The sequence below is a fragment of the Thunnus maccoyii genome, chromosome 5, assembly GCF_910596095.1.
Source record: "Thunnus maccoyii chromosome 5, fThuMac1.1, whole genome shotgun sequence".
NCBI lineage: Eukaryota > Metazoa > Chordata > Actinopteri > Scombriformes > Scombridae > Thunnus > Thunnus maccoyii.
This window is the reverse complement of record NC_056537.1, coordinates 33,489,375-33,508,395: the sequence shown is the minus strand read 5'-3', so window position 1 is coordinate 33,508,395 and position 19,021 is coordinate 33,489,375. Positions and strand designations below refer to the sequence as shown.

Here is a 19,021-nt window from a genome sequence, read left to right as displayed (position 1 = left end):
TTATTATTACAGTTATTGTTATCCTCATATCTTGGGATGTTTGATGTGTTAACTCCTCCTGCTCTTTCATCTGTGTGATGAGTTATTAGGGATGCTCTCCCTCATGCCTCCACGCACCTTTTTCCTGCCTCTTTCCTGATCGATGATCATGGAGGCTTCGGTGGAAATTGTAAATGAAACTTTTGACAGCATTTTGGGTGCAAATTCAGGAGGCTTATCTCCGCCCGGTTATTGCAGTTACAGTCAAATCAAGCGCACCTGCAGAGCAGCTGCCCCACACTAACCTGATATAACAGCAACATGAGTCGCGTGTTTTACCTGCAAGACTCGTGTTTTAACGCTGCTGTTCATCGTTAGTGATGTGAAAACGTATTTGTCTACCTCCAGCTAGTTGGTCAAACTACTGAACAACTTAGTTTACTTGCTGCCTGTCAGGGAAGCGGAGCTTCTATGTGTGTGTGTGTGTTTGCCTGTCCTTGGCTGCCTGCTCCATTATTACCATTGACAGTGTTTTAAAGGGAGGCTCCACCGTTTCACAAAACCATCTCAAATCGTCTTTCACGGGCCTCTCAGGGGACAAAGCATCAGGGCAGCATAGAGCCACTCAGAGGCCAACATCCACACAAAACTTCATTTCAATCTTTTATCTAATTGATCCATTCAGCTATGCACCATTTGCCAGGCAGTTATCAGAAGGCAGAGCGAGACCTGAGCCAAAACACCGCTCTTCACAGTTGTTCAATCGCATTTCATTCAATCCAAAACAAGTATTGAACGCACGGATCGAAACCCAAATCTTTTTACAGTCACTTATCGAATATTATGTTTACCTGTGATGAGTACAAAGTAAGGAGTGATGCCAGTATCTAATCACCTTCTGTTGGCAGCCTAATTCATGTTCACTACTTATAGCTACAACCGAGAAGAGCTGCATAATATGTGAAATATTCATTACATGTATCTGACCCATATCTATATTCTTCTATCTGACTTAACCCAAATACTGAAGATTAGATTAAAATTGTATGAATGCCATGATATGAATGAGCGTTTCTTTGCTAATGAAAAAGAGTGAGGAGAGATAAAAGGTTTGATAAGAGAGTAGTTAACATCGGAGCTTAGCACTGGACTGGCTATCCAAATCCAGCCCGATAACTTTTTAATTATCTGCTTATTGAGACAAAGCCTGTGTTTAGGCTTTAGCTGTATTTGGCTTTGTGTTATGCATATATCTTACTACATTGGTGATGATTTCTTCATTTAATAGTTTTTTTTGTCTATTAGTATGTTTTCTTTACTTGCAGTGCATCAAGCTCACAAATCCTGCATTCAAATTCTTACTGAAGTATTAACAGAAAAATAGACTTGACTTATTAATATAGAATTATACATATGAATGGTTGAACTACTTTATACTGTATTCTGGGTAGTTTAATCTATAACAAAGCATCACATTTGTAGAAAAGGATCATATATTTTATAAGTAAAATCTCATTGTTCAAAAAAACCCAGTGAGTACAGCTGTCCAATAAGTGTAGTGCAGTAAAATATATCATAGAATATAGTGTAAAATGAGTGCAGCAGTGAAGTAAATGTACTTGCTAACATTCCAGCACTGACATTAACACTTATGTCCCAGTTGGTGTTGTAGAGACTTGAGCCTGTTTAGCTGGATGGTTATAGAAACAAGACAGGCAAGGAGACTGGCTATTGAAACAAGGTGCAGGGCCTTAAGCAGGGGAAATTCCACCATATACACCTCCCTGCTCTGTGAATTCCACCTCACACACACACACACACACACACACACACACACACACACACACATTAAAACACACACACACACAAGCAGAGTTACCATATGGCTCCACAGTGTGATTGAATGGCATTGCACATAGTCAATCTGCATAATCACAACAAAGCAGCCGTTTTGTGTGTGTGTGCAGAGAAAGCAACACATCAGTCAAAGCAGCCAACACTCTCTCACACACACACACACACACACACACACACACACACACACACACACACACACACACACACACACACACACACTCCTTTTCAAAAGGAGGGGGCCTGTGCGGTAACTTCAGAGGGTTTTTTTTTCCACAGACAAGGGGGTAGGGTGGGAGGTTGCAGAGGGGGAGTCAGATTTCTTTAAAAAAAGACTTGAAAACACAGAGAGAGCGAGAGAGAGAGAGAGAGAGAGAGAGAGATGGAGAGAGAGGGAGAGACAGAGAGAGAGAGAGAGAAAGACAGAGAGAGAGAGAGAGAAAGAGAGAGAGAGAGCATTCCTCCAGTGTTTTTTAGAGAAAGTCTTCAGTCTGGCTCAGTCATTTATCATTCTCTGTCTTCTCTCTTTCCGAAGGTGAAATGCTGGGTGCTGTTCAGTTTTCAGCTGTTTGGCAGGCTCACTTCTCACTCACTCACACACACACACACACACACACACACACACACACACACACTCACACACACACAACATTGTTTGAAGTAGAGTTTGATCATTGACATTGGTTATTCTATACAGTCCAAATATCCACTCATCTGTCTACTAGAGGAAGGAATCTCTGTCTGTATGTATATATGTCTACATGTCTATAATAAAGACATACATACATACATATTATATGTATGTATGTACGTATGTATGTATGTCTATAATATAGACATATAAACATACATACATACATATTACATGTATGTATGTATGTCCTTTGTGTATCTCTTGAACCATTCATCTGATTGACTCCACACTTGGCGGGTGTATGTCTGGGAAACAAAGGGAGCGCAGTGTCAAATTTGGTGCAATTTGGAGACACGATACATGTAATATTAATAAACTTTGAATAAACCAGCGATCAGTGAGCCGCTCTGCTCTGTGCAGGGGCAGGGCGGAGCTTCAGGGCTCTGACTCCAGCATGAAGTGTGACACCAGTCAGAGAAAAGTGCTCAAAGAGAAAAGTAGACAGCGAAAACAGAGCTTTTAATCAAGAATTGACACTCTTAACCCATTTACAACATATTTGCTTTATATTTGGTTATGAATTCATCATACTTTACTGTACTCTATATAAGCTTTTTAGATATACCATGATGTTTAATGTCCCTTAGTCTCCATTCATTATCTTTATTGTCAATCACTGTATATACTCTTGTTTGTTTTTTAGTCTCATATTCCTAAATAGTTTAGTTATGTTAACAGGTTTTTTTGTTTGTTTGTTTGTTTGTTTCCTCTTTCTTAATCCTGCTGTGGGGGATTAGGACTTGATTTACTATCTAAAATACTTTTTACTCTTTTATCCATTGAGAGCGTCATTTCTTCATCTGTCTTCATCTGTAGAGTGATTTATTTTTTCCATTGACAGCAGTGTAACTTGTTTCTGTTCACTGCCTCAACGCTCTTCGGTTGGGTGCTGAATATTAGTAAAGTCTGCTTAACTACTTTTGAACCTGCCTCTGGTACAACCTCCTCTACTGCTGTCCAGTGTGACTGACTTTTCAGGGGTTAAATGCAGCAAAATCAGCTAATCTACTGTTGAAAGAGTCATGTACCAGCATCTCTACCATCCAGTGTGATGACTCTTCAGCTGTCAGCAGCCAGCAGGAGAGATGCTCCTTGCTGCGTTAGCATTCTATAGCTGAACTATGACCAGGATGAACACTTTTTATTTCTCTGACTGTATGGAAATGATCATCTGTAGGCTGTAAATGGAGTTCAGCGTGGGGCGTCCACTCTGCACGAGCACTAGACTGTTCCATAACTGGGCAGAGGAGTGAAAAATATATTATACATATTGTGACCTAGCTTAACCTGGTGACTCAGTAGTCAAGTTGAAAAATTTTGATTCTGGTACAGCCCGAGGATTTACTCAACTCAGGTTCAGGTGGGCCCCTGCTGTTTCTAAAGGCTTCATTCCACCAGGCGAGTCTGCGTCACCTTCCAGAGCTGATCGCTGCCACTCTAGTCAATGCTAGTGATCCAACCAGACGCACCACAGCACATTTCAGAAGCTTCCCAGAAGCAGCTCTCAGCTCCGCTCCACTAAACATACACGCCTAGTCTATGTCAAAGCCACATGAAGCTGCACAGAGCAGGTCGAGCTGAGCAAGAAGTCAAACAGCATAGACCATCTGGTCAATTTTCAAATGAAATCACCCTGTGCAGACTCCTGATCATATATCAACAATAAGAAACCATTTAACTACATAACCTATTGCCACCAAATCAACAATATCTGAGCAAGTCAACAAATTTGGGCAGTTCAGTTGTGCTGCTACTGCAGTAATTACAGTAGCTTAAAGGTGGTCATTCCACTTTGACTAGGCTGCTCTAATTACTGTAGTAGCAGTGCAACTGAATTTAAAAGGCGGATGGCTTGACCGCAGTCAAAATGCTCCACTTCTGAAATGTGGAGGACGTGGAATGTGGAGGACGGAATAACCCCGCGTCAGAGATGCAACATGACGCAGACACGCCCAGAGGGATCCAGGCGTGAGTGTTGCGACTGCAACTGAAGCAAGTCCCATCAAACAACATACATCAGACACCTTGTTGACCTGATATTTAACATCACTTGTACCAAATTAACTCTGATTGTCTGAGTGCTTGTGTTTCTTGCCCCTTCAGACATCAATTGTAGTGATGTCACTCTGTTCCCTGATCTCTACGAATATTTTGGTGAGTCCAATGTCATTATTACTGATAGAAAGGATGGAAAAAACTACAAAAACTAGACTCAAGTTGTAATATACCAGACTTATCCTTTAACTCTACTTCCAGTAAATCTACTGTTCTTGTGGAAAAGGTGGAAATGTGGCAAATGGGACAACTCCATGGGCTTCAGATTCCGACATCAGGTGTTCAGCCTTAGCCTGTGAGCATGTGTGTAATAACAAACAATGAGCAAAATCAGACAACACACACATACATAGGAGAGAGACACACAGGCAGATGTACAATGGAAATGTCTTCACACCCAGCAGCTTTTTCTTTTCAACAGGAGAAAACAAGGCTGAAACGTGAAAAAAAAAGCCCTTTGAGGTGGGTCCTTTCACCCTAACAGAGAGAGAGAGAGAGAGACAGAGAGAGAGAGAGAGAGAGAGAGAGACAGAGAGAGAGAGAGAGAGAGAGAGAGAGAGAGCAGCCACCCCTTTTCAATTGGTAAGCATTCAGCCAGAAAGCTCAGGCATTCACTGTTTTGTTCTAGTCTTCTCTCTCCTTCTCTTCCTCTCTCTGCTGCTATGAAAATATGTTAACACTAGTAAACTGGTCCAACTCTGCTGACACCACAACAACCACAACATTACTCTGAGGACAACAACCAGGCAGAATCAGAGACTTAATGTTGAGGAGCAAGGAAATGAAACAAAAAGAAAAATACAACCAATCGAAGAGAGGCGACAAAACAAAAAGAGGAGAAAATAAAAACAAGGAAAAGAAAAGAGTAGAGGAGGGAAATGTGCTTATTAACTTAAAAAAAGAGACATAGCACATGATATTAACAGAATGAGGGAGAAGGGTTTATAAAGAGCTGTAGATGTCTTGGTGAGAGAGGGGGGAAGGGCAGCAAGAACAACAACCACCACCCCCCCCCCCCCAGCCCTGCCTCACCTCTCTCAGCTTCTCAGACTGGGGTGTGGACTCCAAATCACATAAGTGAATGTGACTATTTCTTTATTCTCAACAGGGCAATACATGAGCAAAATGTAGAAAATATGTACAGAGAGTGTATAACATGGAGGAATTGTCACGATAAAGACTTGTAATGCTAGTATACAGCCTACCTTCAGTACAAATTTGACTGCTTTTTATGTTGGAAAAAGGAAAAATCTTGATCTTGTCATCCAGTGACACTTCAGTAAACTGAGCATTCTCAGTTTTTGGCAAAAAACTGAGACTACACAATATTTTTGTCTTTCACAACGGTCACCGTGTCAGATTAGGCAATCATAGTGCCATATGATCTTGCCATGTCTTGGTCGGAAGACTGGCAACACTACAAGTATGACCCTGACCAATCATCGTATGCTGCCTTTCACAACCTTGTGTGAGGTCGTTGGGGAGGAGGGTCAAGAACTTGTCAAGCACGGTTACAGAGGCTCTACGTGTGATGCTGACGGTCTTGTGTTCCCAGTGTAGACATGTCCCTGAATCTGTTTAGATGCAGATGGAGGACTGAAGCTGCTGCTAAAGAGCTGCTTCACTACTGTGCAGACATTGTGTATGTTATGGCAATCAGCTTGTCAGTATGCAGCATCCCTCTTTCTCTTCACCGTGTTTACATATGTGCACCAGAGATCACTCTGTCATCCTATTGGTCAACATCAAGGAACACGTCATGGGAATTGTCAAACCAGGCAGGAAAATACAAACATTTTTGACATACTGGACTGTTTGTTGGGGTGTTGTGGGGCGTCCCAGACACCACATCACTGCTCTTTGATTATGTCACACTACAAAGGGTAAAGACGCCCGTTTGTCACTCCCTATGTTCATATTCGGGCCCGATGCTGGAAATTTGTCGGTGACTCTACTCTACTGTGGCCTCTACTGTCACATAGTGTGACCAATTGACCTACATCACCAACAGCCAGCCCGCCATGCCCTGTGATGTTTACAATTTGCCTGTCACACACACGCACTTGTGCTTGTAATAACTGTCGTCCAGTTCATGTTTTCATCTTGTTGTGAGTTGTCATAAACACCAAAGCAACATCTTTCATTTCATCATAGCCAAAAACAAGATGCACTTGTAGTGAGAGCACCTCAAAGACAAGTGTGAGATGAGAAGAATCCAACGAGAGCACAACAGGAAAGCAATTAGTCAATAAACAGAAACTGTTTCCATCATTGATTCATCGTTCATTCCCTGATTCCAGCTTTTTGAATGTGAGGAATTGCTGCTTTTCTTTGTCTTACGTCATGATACATTGGCCAGACAAAGCAAGTCATTTTATCAACCAATGTTTCTCACATACACATACAATATATTTGCCCATAGCTTTCTCTTTTGCACCACACCAATAACATAACACACTACATACCACATAATACATAAGTGTCAGTGATTAGCACACCTTCAACCAGAGAAGAAATGAAACAGACTCTTAACAATAGATCATAAAAAAATCTAAAGCATTTGGAGCCTTTCGACCAGTTTTGAGACAATTGATTTGGTCAGATGTAGCAAAGTGAAAACAGGTGACACAAGGATGTGTGTGAGCGCGGTGCAGCTCCTCCTGTTCAAAAACAATCAGAATACAGACAAAGACTCTTCTGCTGGTCCTACAGTGGATGTTATTGTCATATGGATTTGTCAATTTGAATGACAGGTTCCATCCAGATATTACTCCAGTTGACATATGTATGCTTGCACGTAATATTTATCTGCATGGGACTGAAAGCACTGAATCACACTGAAGTGTTAATTTTTGAAAAAGACTTCTTTCATCAAGTAACATATTCATCATGTCAGATTGAACAAAAACACAAAAAGTTCAATGTTTAGCAATTGGCCACTTGGCAGTGTGTGCAGAGGTTAAAAAAAATCTTGTGTCAGTAGAAAAAATACAAATGAGCACAAGAGGTCAAACCATACACAACCAGACCAGACAAGAATGAGACAGACCAGATCCCATCAGACTAGTACAGCCCAGAATGACCAGACTAGACCAGATGACAACAATCTAACACAATGGTGCGTAAGTCTATCCAGCTATTGCATAACTCCACATTCCCCTGCTTGGATCACTATTAAAACGCACATGCACATCCAACTCCGCCTCATTCCATCTCATCTTTTTCTGATTTCTGCCTTTTCCCCTCTGTCTGTCTCTCCCTCCCTGCTGAGGAGCTGCTGAAACCATACATTGATGTTGTACAGACCGCTGTTGGACGTACCTCTATCTTGTCAGTTTTGGCGTCTCCCCAGTATAGTTTTCCCGCAGCGTAATCGATGGCCAGTCCGTTGGGCCAGCCCAGAGAGCTGTTGAGCAGGACCAGCCGCTCTGTTCCATCCAGGTTGGCCCGCTCAATCTTCGGATGCTCGCCCCAGTCTGTCCAGTACATGTAGCTGACAGAGACGGAGGCAAAGATACAGGTTGGAGCTTTATCCCAGTCAGAGGGCAAATCACCATTTCATACATTTCCTAACTGATGAGTAGCATAGATTCTATCTAGTACTGGGATGCAGGGTCATAGCTAGTCTCTAAAATCTATTAAACACTGTAAATGTTAATATTTATTGGTCTTTTATTTCCCAAGATGATCATCTCAATGCTACAGAAAAGTCTTCTTCACACTACCTTTTTTCGGCCAAAAAGTAGTCAAAACTTTGGTTGGTATATTTATTCAAAACCAAATATATCAAGTCTAAAAAATTCCAGAAACAGCCAATAAAATATCCACTAACTGATGGTTTTTAAATGATAAAAACCCTCCTATGATAGCTGCATCATTTGACATACACACACACTAACACCTACCCATTAACAGGGTCTAGGACGATGGCTCTGGGTTCATCCAGGTTCTCAGAAATCAAAATTTTCCGAGAGGTTCCATTCAGCCTGGTCACCTGCAAACACAATTCACTGTTAAAATACTGAAAACTTACAGTACAACATTGTTTACACTCATCCAATTACCACACAAATCACTCATGGCTACAAGATTTCCACCGCACAGCCTCTGAATCATGACTTGAGCATTGATTACCATGGCAACAAGCTTTATACAATCATTCTACAAAAAAATCAACTTGTAATGTAAGTGTCAGATGTACCTCAATCCGATCAGTTCCAGTGTCAGTCCAGTACAGGTTTCTGGCCACCCAGTCCACAGCAATGCCATCTGGGTGGTTGATCTCCGTGGTAACCAGCACCATGGCATTGCTGCCATCGATGTGGGATCGTCGAATGGCCCGGACTTCATCATCTGTCCAGTAGACGTAACCTTCAACCGGGTCATAGTCTATGGCTATGGCATGGCGGATGTCGTCGACCTGCATTTGCAAACATTAAAATGATGAATACACGAGAGGACGAAAGGTCAGGTCAGGACAGATGAGTGTGTTTGCATGTGTGTTACCTGCAGTACGATGTCGGTGAAGTCTGGCAGGTCCAGAGAGATTCTCCTCAGGTCAGTCCGTCGAGCCAGCAGCAAAACCTGCTCTGCTCCTAAAAAAACACACAGATAATAGGCTATAGGATCTTTTTCAAATATATATTTTATTATTTCATGGACCGCTTGCAATTACACTAGGGGTCCGCAGACCTCCAACTGAGAAACGATACAACACCACCACAAACTACAGCCCATACCATGGAGTTGAATCAATACCTATCTGACACCATTTCAGCAACAACCAAACATAAGCCTCACAAAGGTACAACTGCACCATTCTGTTAGAGTATTTGGCTGCACTTACAACGAACAATTGATAATCCAGGGCAAGACATTTGTAAATCCAACCTGATAAAACGTCTTACAGTTTGAAAAGTTAAATAATAGTTAGGTCTGGAATCAGATAAGCTACAAAACCCCTTGGGTGTACACTGCGGTTGAGAAAAGCGGTTTGGGTTTGGGTCAGTCTGTAGGAAAATTTGAGGAGAATCGATCTTTCACAACCAACATAAATACCACATACTGTATACAGATGATCCAGTACAAACATCTATGAACATGGCACTCAATCTAATGAAGCTTAACAACAGGATGATGAAATAATATCATGTACAGTAAGACAAAATCAAGCCACATTTACTTCCTATTTGTTCCGTTTTTATTCGTCAAAATGCGTGCATGTAACATCATATTTTCAATGATGGTGATATAGTGAGGTGTAACACTATCGTTCTTTAAAGAAAGCCCTGCTAGCCAATAACAGAATTGAAGATGAACGTACAGATACAGTTACTCAGACAATCATAACATATGCAGTAGTCTGGACTTGAAACTAAGTGGCATGCACCCTGTACATCTTCTCTGCTGTTCAGTCAGCACTCTTCTAAATTTGACAAAAAGCAGACATCTTTCCTCTCATTGGGAAAATTGTACATTTCTCCAAAGCTTGTGTCAATTAAGTATAGATATCAAGGCACCATCCAGCAGATCCAAATATAAGTACTTGGTATCTGGATTAGAGCCAAACCCCACAGTCCAATATCAATCTATCTGTGGTGAAAAAAGATTTCAAGCCAGAGCCAAGCTCTACTATTATCACTTTCTTGCTCCAACCAGTCTGGAAACAAAGGGCTCTGTTGTCCTGAGGGATCCTCCACTGTGTTAAGCTGTTGGTTCAGATTTAACAGGAGCCAAACTCACCTCATGGGAGACAATTAACTGTTTTCCTTTGTCTCTCACACCTCTGACTCTGAGGAGCTCAAATTTAAAGCAGTTCAATGTGTATTTCTTTCTATATCCCCAGCCTTTCTTTCTTAGTCTTTGTCCCACATTTCAAATCACTTCACTTGAAATTAAGACAAGGCAGGCTGACTAGCAGGAATGATATTGATCATTTCAGTAAGTCTACGGGAAATCTACATTTTATAAACCAAACAAAGATGAGAAATTGTCACTTATTTACATACTCCCAATATCTAAAATAATGCCAAATAGTTCAACAATCAAAAGCACATAGCTCTGCAAATCATGTAAATCTTTCTCCCTCTCTCTTTCCAGCTGCACTTTCACAACCAATCAGAATCTGGCATCTCGCAGCCTTGGCACCAATCAGATCTGACATTTAGAGTTGTTCCATCTTACCTAAATGACTGAAGCGAGGGGGGGATAAATGAAGGGAAAGAATGAAAAGGAAGGAGGGAAAGCATCTGTGATTCCACTCTTCTTTTCGCTTGACTTCATTCTGAGACACTTAAAGACCCCTGACAAACAGTCACACACTCACACACACACACACACACACACACACTGACACGCACGCTCTGCTGCCAGCGTAATAACAAACGCCTTCAATTTAACCAGCCAAGCAAAACAAATTAGAAGCACAGACACAAAGACACACACACACACACACATACACACACACACAAACTGTGGGCTGACACAATAGAGCATTGTTGTTTTTATTGTCAACAGTGGCTAAGTGATTGGTTGGCATGCTTCATTCAAATTTAATACATTCACATAACAGCCTAACAGACACAGACGCAGACGCGCTCTAACACAGTGTTGTGTTTTAGCAGAATAAGGCTCTATTGTTTTAGTATCGTGGGAATCAACATGGCGGCTGGTCAGTTGGTGTCCCGCTCCGCTAGCAGAGAGGTCATTTAACTTGTTTTCAGGCTGATACTCCATGCTGCATCACTACATTACCAACACCAACAATGGTAATGGAGGTCAGCGACGGCGAATCACTCTGTGTATCCACCGCAAGAGTCGGGCTTCAGTAGAACGCATCCAAACTCAATCAGTACTTATCAAATCCCTTCAAATCCTTCATCAAATCCATTCGAGGTTTTCGACATTTGTAACTTGGCACTAGTTTGACAAAAAAAGTCTAATTCACGGTCCACTCACTGGCTTTCTCCGGAGCTTTCAACCCCGCCTTGTGTGTGTCTTTAGTGGATGAAATGTGCTCAGTTGTCATGAAGAGTTGTTATCATTTGACTGAAGTATGGATCTTGATATTTGAGATTGAATTGGTTGAAAGCTTTGAAAAAGTCAATTTATTTATGTTTCTTAGGTCACAGGTTGAAGATATAAGTAAACTCAAAGATTCAATTTACATTTGTAATCAGTTTTTGTTGCTCTAAATACCAGAGGTACTGGTTCAGAATCATTAAGCTATTCAATTATTGATGATATGAAGGTTTCAACTTGGCCTTAGAGCAGGTTACTTCAAAAATCAAGGTTAGTTAGATACTTTTGATGTTTGTTCAAAAGTAGAAACCTCATACTTGAATGAATTTTTGCTCCTTACTTGAGAAAATAAGTGAGGAGAGATAAAAGACCCGTTGGCATCTGTTGGCCAATCCAGGTATTTCAACCTAGAACTGCATCCAAAAGGAGCTGACTAACAGAATCTAACCCTTTCTTCTACTATCAATGTATGACATTCTCATTTGTATTAGAAATGAGTCTGTAGTGTGGTGATCCATTAGTGAAGTGGCTGTTTAGTTTGTGGTCATACTTGTGTAAATAGGATCCATACCTGGTTTGCATGTCTTTTGATCTGGTTTAAGCTGGACTCCAGTGGGGCAGGCACAGCTGTAGAAAGGCTGGACTGGAGAGAGTAGGCAGAGATGACTACAGCCTCCATTATTCTCACTACACGGAGTCTGGACTGAAGAGAGACAAAGAAGAAGAAAAAAATGATTAACAAGTAAGATATGAATAAGATTTTACCTTCTAGAAAATGACATGGCTATAGAAAACAATAACTTTGTGCTGTTAAACTGAGTTGCAGAACCATATTCAGTGAGATTTTCAAATACTCTACTTTATGTTGATACTGTTTTCTATCATTTTAACTGACTACCATGTCTGATCTGAGGAAATAGGGTATATATACTGTATGTATATATAAATGAAACACAGTGCACTTACTGTAAGGTTGTCGATATGGCTCCAGGACCTGAATGTCCATAGGAGAGTAAATCCCATTGAGGATCTCTCGGGTTTTGTCTCCGCTGTGTTTGTTACAGGCGTGGATGGAGCGGGTCTGCCAGTCAGTCCAGTATAAAGTCTCCTCAGACAATGTTAGTGCAAACGGATGGGTCAGGGTGCCTTCCACCACTGTTTCACTGCAAGACAGAATGAAAAGACTTTTTTTCATTTCATTTTCAACACTATTTTTTTATCAAATAATTGTACTTCAAGTAAGATTGTAAAAAGAAAGTAAATACACACACACTATAATTAAATAATGATTCTTACTGTATTAACAAGCATGATTTTTATTGCAAGGCATGCTTGTGATTTAAACACATGGGTGTGAGCAAATGATTTTTGCAACTTGTAACAATTTGTTGATTAATGGGGAGAGGAAAAGTGATAAGAAAGTGAGAATCCTCAGGTTTTGGACTGTCAGTCAGACAAAAAAGCAGCTTAAAGATGTCAACCCAGGCTTTAGAAAATGTGATGGACATTTTTGACAATTTTCTCCCATCTTAAAGAGCAAATGATGGATCAATTAAACGAGAAAATAATCTGCAAATTAACCAATAGTAACAAATATTCATTATTTGAGCCCTGCTTGAATTTACTGGGCAGGCAGAAACACAAGGCGACGTGATCGGTATTTGTATCTCAATAACACAGACTCAAGTTTCTTAACACTTTATTATTAAAACAACACATCTGGAGGATTGTGCAGCCCTGGTGAAGGTATGCACTCTCTCTTTCCTTAGGGCCAAACAATTACAAAAAGCAATGGAAGCTAGAGAAGTGTGTGTGTGTGAGCAAGTGTTAGATTTGATCGGGAGAGAAGTGGTTCTTTTCTAAAACACACTTTAGAATCACTTACAGGAAAATGCACTCACACAAACACACTTAGGCACAGGATCAAAGAAGGCTTGTATTTAGAATATCAACACACCAGAAACTGGCTTTCATCAATCAGAATTTTTAGTCCTCTGTGTGTGTGTGTGTGTGTGTGTGTGTGTGTGTGTGTGTGTGTGTGTGTGTGTGTGTGTGCTGTTAAAGCAGAGGTGCCTGCCAGCAGTGGTTAAGGAAAAAAAGAAGGAACAAATTTAACCAACTCCAGATTTCAAAGCCGTTCTGTTTGTATATGTGTGTGTGTGTGTGTGTGTGTGTATGTGTATGTGGGTGGGTGGGGGCAAACAGGCAAATTATTTAATTACTCAAGCTGTCAGGTACATTCAGATTAAAACCTCCCCCATAACTCTATTACAGGATATCCAACAGTATCTGTCGCTCACACACCTTTAAACATACTCCTAATTGGCTACACAATGACTAATGTGGTAATATGAAAATTCTGCCTTGTTCAGCTTCAAGCAATAACAAAGAAAAGGGAGAGCTAGTGTACAGAAGTATTATGCTGCTGTCGTAGGGAACGAAGACACCGCCTGAGGTTGTGCCATTCTTCCAACAGCATCAAACATTTCCACAAAATTTTGGTTTGGATTCAATCCAACATATTGTAACAATTGTAGGACTCAGCTGCAGGTAACATTATGCTAGACTAGCAGCAGTTGTTTTCTGGTGCTCTGTCTCTCTGAAGGTTGTATAATTACATTGTGTGATGTGTCTATCTATTCACTGTGCACATGATTTGAAATTTCTGATTTTGAGACTTCTTTTATGGTAGTACCAAAAAACACTAATAATGGACTTAGTAGAAAGAGCTTTAGGGATCCTTCCTTACACTGGGTTATGATTGGAGCCAAACCCTCTCTTTCTAACTGGTGACGTCTCTTCTTCCTATCATCCACCTATTTATGGTGTTCCCCAAGGCTCCATTCTTGGTCCCCTTTTTGTTCCTGTTTTTTATTCTTCCTTCGCACTAGTAAGCTGTAACTTTCAAGGTGATTCTGATGACACTGATGACTCTAAGATCTGAGTTGTTTAGTTCCTTTAGTGTAAAAACAAGTATATATGTACATTTTTTTCTTGAGATCCAAAAGAACTTTGTGTCTCAAAGAGAAAATGTAGCTAATTCTCACATGCCACAATGCAGATTTACATTATTTTACAGATGTTTTTCCAAAGGATTTTCAAGGACTAATGTCAGTTATGTGTGCTTTAGTGTGCTACAACCCCTTATGCACATTCATCTTGATGTACAGTGATGAGACTAATTTAGAAATGTAATTTTTTGTCTATCTAGAAACATCCATGGTAGGAGACACACTGAAAGAGTTATGGAGGAAGGCTGGATGACTAAAGAGAGGGAGTATGATAAGACTGGAGGGATGTTACACTAAAGGAAAGAAGGAAAGATTGAGCTGTGAGAGAGATGCACTGGGAGTGTGTGTGGAGCCGTGTGTGTGTTTTGACTGGGGCCTCCATACCACAGCTCTGTTTGTGTTGGACAACTCTCTCATACTCTCTCTCTCTCTCTCTATTTTTCTTTCATTCTGTCTGAACAGCTATTTTTCTTTTCCCCTCCTCCTTTTCTTTGTTGGAAAGAAGTTGAACATGGTGAAAACTCAAAGAATTTTTTTGCTGATCTTTACAGATTCGATAGGAGATCCTGCAATAGTGTATATTGTTTAGTAACACTTACAGGTACTGGAATTGTATTGTATTTCCCACCTTAACCAAACAGCCAATATAACTTTGTATGTAATTACAGCTGATCATTTGGACAACAAAGGTCCAAAATTAACTCTTTGACCAATGAAGGTAAACAGAGGAAATTTACCAGCCAAAAATATTTTTTACAGGCCATAAAATTGCATTATGTTACCTCAAGGTTTTAGTATGCAAGCTCATCTTTAGCATCACTCCAAAGAGACAACTATGAATAGATAACTTTGGATTTACAACTTTTATTCTGAGCTTTTTCAATTAAAAACTTTGTTGTACTTTAACTCATACTTTTCCAATGCCACTTTACAGAAATATGAACACAGGAGCATAAACTGAACCCAACATACAGGACATAATGAGTACAAACTTTGTCTTTACCTAACTCTCAAACACCCCTGTTCTCAAAACCCTGCTCACTACCATCCTTAAAATTAGGCCTCCGACTTGACCCATATTTGTGCACACTGGCAGTGGAATGACTTAAAACTACCATAGAATTGTTCCTTACATACATAGAGTCATGTGCATGTTAATTTACCAAGGGCTTTTGACACCAGAAGGGCTCTGGAGGCCCAGATGGCTGTAATTGTAATAAATGCCAAAGAATGAAGAAAATGTATACTATTTTCTAGAGATGGGCTAAGCTCCTATGGTTCAAAGCAAGATGTTTTTTGTGGCTGATACAATACAATAACTGACAATTTTAGTATTACAAATGTAAAAATGTGAAGATTGCAATTGATATACAGTATATATTTAGACTGAGTTAGTTTTTTTTTATATAGCACAAAGGTTTACAGTATTCACGATCCCTACAATAAAGAATCTATCTATTTATTGAAAACTTGTTTGTAACAACCAGATGATCTTTTTAATATGTAGACTAATTAAAATCAGACCATATCTCCTTCTTGACCACACCCTCACAATAACCTTTCATCCTGCTCAACTGATTAATGGTTGAAGCCCTCAGACTCCCCCGTTAAGAAAAGCTGCATGTCTTTCACAATTAACTGGTTAACAGCTTTCTGCTTTCCTCTGTCCTCCTCCCTCTGCTGCTGCTGCTGTAGGTACAGCTGGTAAGTCTACTTATAAGGCTCAAGTCTAATTAGATTCAATCGTTACATACAGTGAACGTCCATTTTGAGCTTGTTCATAACAGTTCACTATTAGCATAACGATATATATGGATATATTGGCTGATGGGAGTGGGAGTTGACTGCTGGACGTCAAAAACATCATATTTAAGTTTATGTAATGCTTGTTTGATAAATTGCTCGTACCATCTCCTCCACTGCCAGATTTCGTTGCGCTTACGGAAGTGAGTAGTTGTATTCAACTCAAGTAAGAAAAGTCTGTTTCATCCAGTCTGCTGTGTGTGTGTGTGTGTGTGTGTGCGTGTGTGTGTGTGTGTGAGGAGATCAGCCCTGCACTTTCAGTTCTTCCTCTCTTTGTGTTTCTCAAAATATAAAGAGACCATTTAACAATTGAGGACTGACATTTCCATAACAACTATTACACATAGCCTGTCAAATAAATAGTATTATCACAAGAAACACAATCTCAATATTGCTTCAATCCCATAGACAGCTATCACATTTGAACATCAGAGCATAGAGGTGGAGTTGACTGTAAACTGGGGGGTTAAAGCCCCTGTAAACAATGGCTGCATCTCCAGACCACCAGTAGACTTAGCAATGATAAGAACGATAGGAGTTTGAGACTGAAAGAAAACAGGGGCAAAGATACTGATAAATCTATTTATCTACATACGTAGTACCTATATCAGTCTATAGATAAATCAGTAAATAGACAGGTCACTCACGGGTTTACGGGGGAATTAAATTAAAGGATAGCTCAAAAAATGTTCAAGTCTGTCTTAAAACAATACTCAGGCGCCCATATGTACTTTCAATTTTTTTTGTTTTTTTTTTGCTTGCTATAATCACATTTCTTCTTTTCACACTGGCCATTAAGATATTCCACCCCTTCATGCTTTCCATGTAAGCGATGAGTTACAAAATCCACAGTCCTCATTCTGTGCAAAAATACTTTCCAAATTTAATCTGACGTTAGTACAGATGAGGCTTCAGCAGTCTGAGTTAGACAAATCAAGCGGGTATCTTGCAAAGTTAGTCTTTTCAGTCCGAAAATCCCCCTCTATGCTACTATCCCTCCACCACAGCTCAGCACAGAAACACTGAGAGAAAAACAAAACAAAAAGTACTAAAAAGACTGTAACTTTGGAAGAAAAATTAATTTGATGAACTCAGACTGCTGAAAGCTCATATTAGCTTCAGACAAAGCTTTGGAATATATTTTTGCACGGAATGAGGACTATGGATTTTGTCCCCCGTCTCTTCCATGGGAGGCACGTTAGGAAGGGATCTCTTAATGGTCAGTATGAATGGGAAGAGTGATTCTATGTGACATACACCACTCACTGAAATATGAATCCAAGAGCCATTACAATTTTGTGTCCTGTTTAAGCTGTAAAAAAAATGCTAAGGGCTGGTTTGTGGTCAATCAGAACTAGTTCATTCAGCCACACTCAAAGGCGGAGTGAAAGTCAGCCCTCATAGAGAAAGTCTCTCTTGGAAGACATTCATGTTGTTGCACTCTGTTGTTCACATTAAGAGTGACAGAAATACTTGTGTCAAGAATGAAACAAGAGAGCTTAAGTGAGAGGTTACAACTCTAGCTCCTTTCTCACCTCCACACAGCTGGACAATAAAGGTGTGAATTGGGTGTGAATGTCAGACCGTCTGTTTCATAAAGTTACAACCCCCCCTAATCCAACGCCAGAAAGTTGTGGAGGGGGGGGGGGATTTCCGATGCTGTTCAGCAATCTGACAAGCACTTCTGACAGAACCCTCCTTCTGTTCTGTCAATGCTGCCACTGCTTCAATGGCCTGCACAACGACCACTGCTGCTTATTTCGCTTTCAGTCAGCTCCACCTCCACCTCGGCATCCACCTGAGTTCTAAAGTTGTGGCTCAGCACACCACAAACTCTGTCCGTATGCTGCAGGGAGTGATGAGGCCAGAGCCAATAGGTGGCTGACTGAATTGTGAAGATACTCTCCAAATGTCAGTTCATTTGAGAGTCATACATTTCAGGTACTTAGCAGAGTTCGATAGCATACTAATCCAGCTACATTCACTCCCATACAAACTAGGGGTGTAACAGTACACAAAATTCATGGTACGGTTTTTGGGTCATGGTTCTGTATGTTTTCAGTACAGCAGAAAAAAAAGAAAATAATATTTTGGTCTTTTATTTTGACAAATGTTAACACCCAACAATGGCTCATTGGACAAAACTATTACTGACACAGTTTAGTAGTGCTGCAGTGTAAAAGGAAAACAAGCTTTCTGTTTCTGCAAGCAGTCAGGACACCTGCTACCAGCTGTTTTATGCTGATTAATGATCGCTCAGAAGTGCTTCTTACAATGTGCTGTCTGATCACGTCAGAAATCAAATGTGTTTATAGTTGTTCCAAACAGCTTCACTCAAAGGCAACCGTTACAGAGAGGGGAGGGCGATGTGGAGACGAGACATTGTTTAAATAAGGGTATAATGGCACATATTTTAATAATAATGAAAGCAGCGACACTACATGAGCATGGGTAACCAAGGTAACTGGGGTAACTTGGCTAAGTGGGCTAGAATACATCCATGAACATGCTATAGTCAAGTGGTGCACTGCCAAAACGTTCCAGGTGGAACTCAAGTGCTAGAATTATTGTTCCGCACGTCAGAGCAAGTGGATTATTAAACTAC

The 19,021-nt window shown here is 40.4% G+C and overlaps 1 protein-coding gene across 1 annotated transcript in view; it reads right to left on the bottom strand.

Annotated features, from left to right (window-relative positions):
• The window catches only part of lrp5 (low density lipoprotein receptor-related protein 5), a 71,304-nt gene that overhangs the window by 31,497 nt on the left and 20,786 nt on the right, over positions 1-19,021 (bottom strand). The window contains exons 6-11 of the mRNA XM_042411728.1: positions 12,569-12,765; positions 12,174-12,305; positions 9,089-9,177; positions 8,784-9,002; positions 8,488-8,576; positions 7,904-8,075 (exon numbers count right to left, since the gene is read on the bottom strand). Of these exons, the coding sequence (XP_042267662.1) occupies positions 7,904-8,075; positions 8,488-8,576; positions 8,784-9,002; positions 9,089-9,177; positions 12,174-12,305; positions 12,569-12,765 (898 nt within the window). The remainder of the gene's footprint in view (positions 1-7,903; positions 8,076-8,487; positions 8,577-8,783; positions 9,003-9,088; positions 9,178-12,173; positions 12,306-12,568; positions 12,766-19,021) is intronic.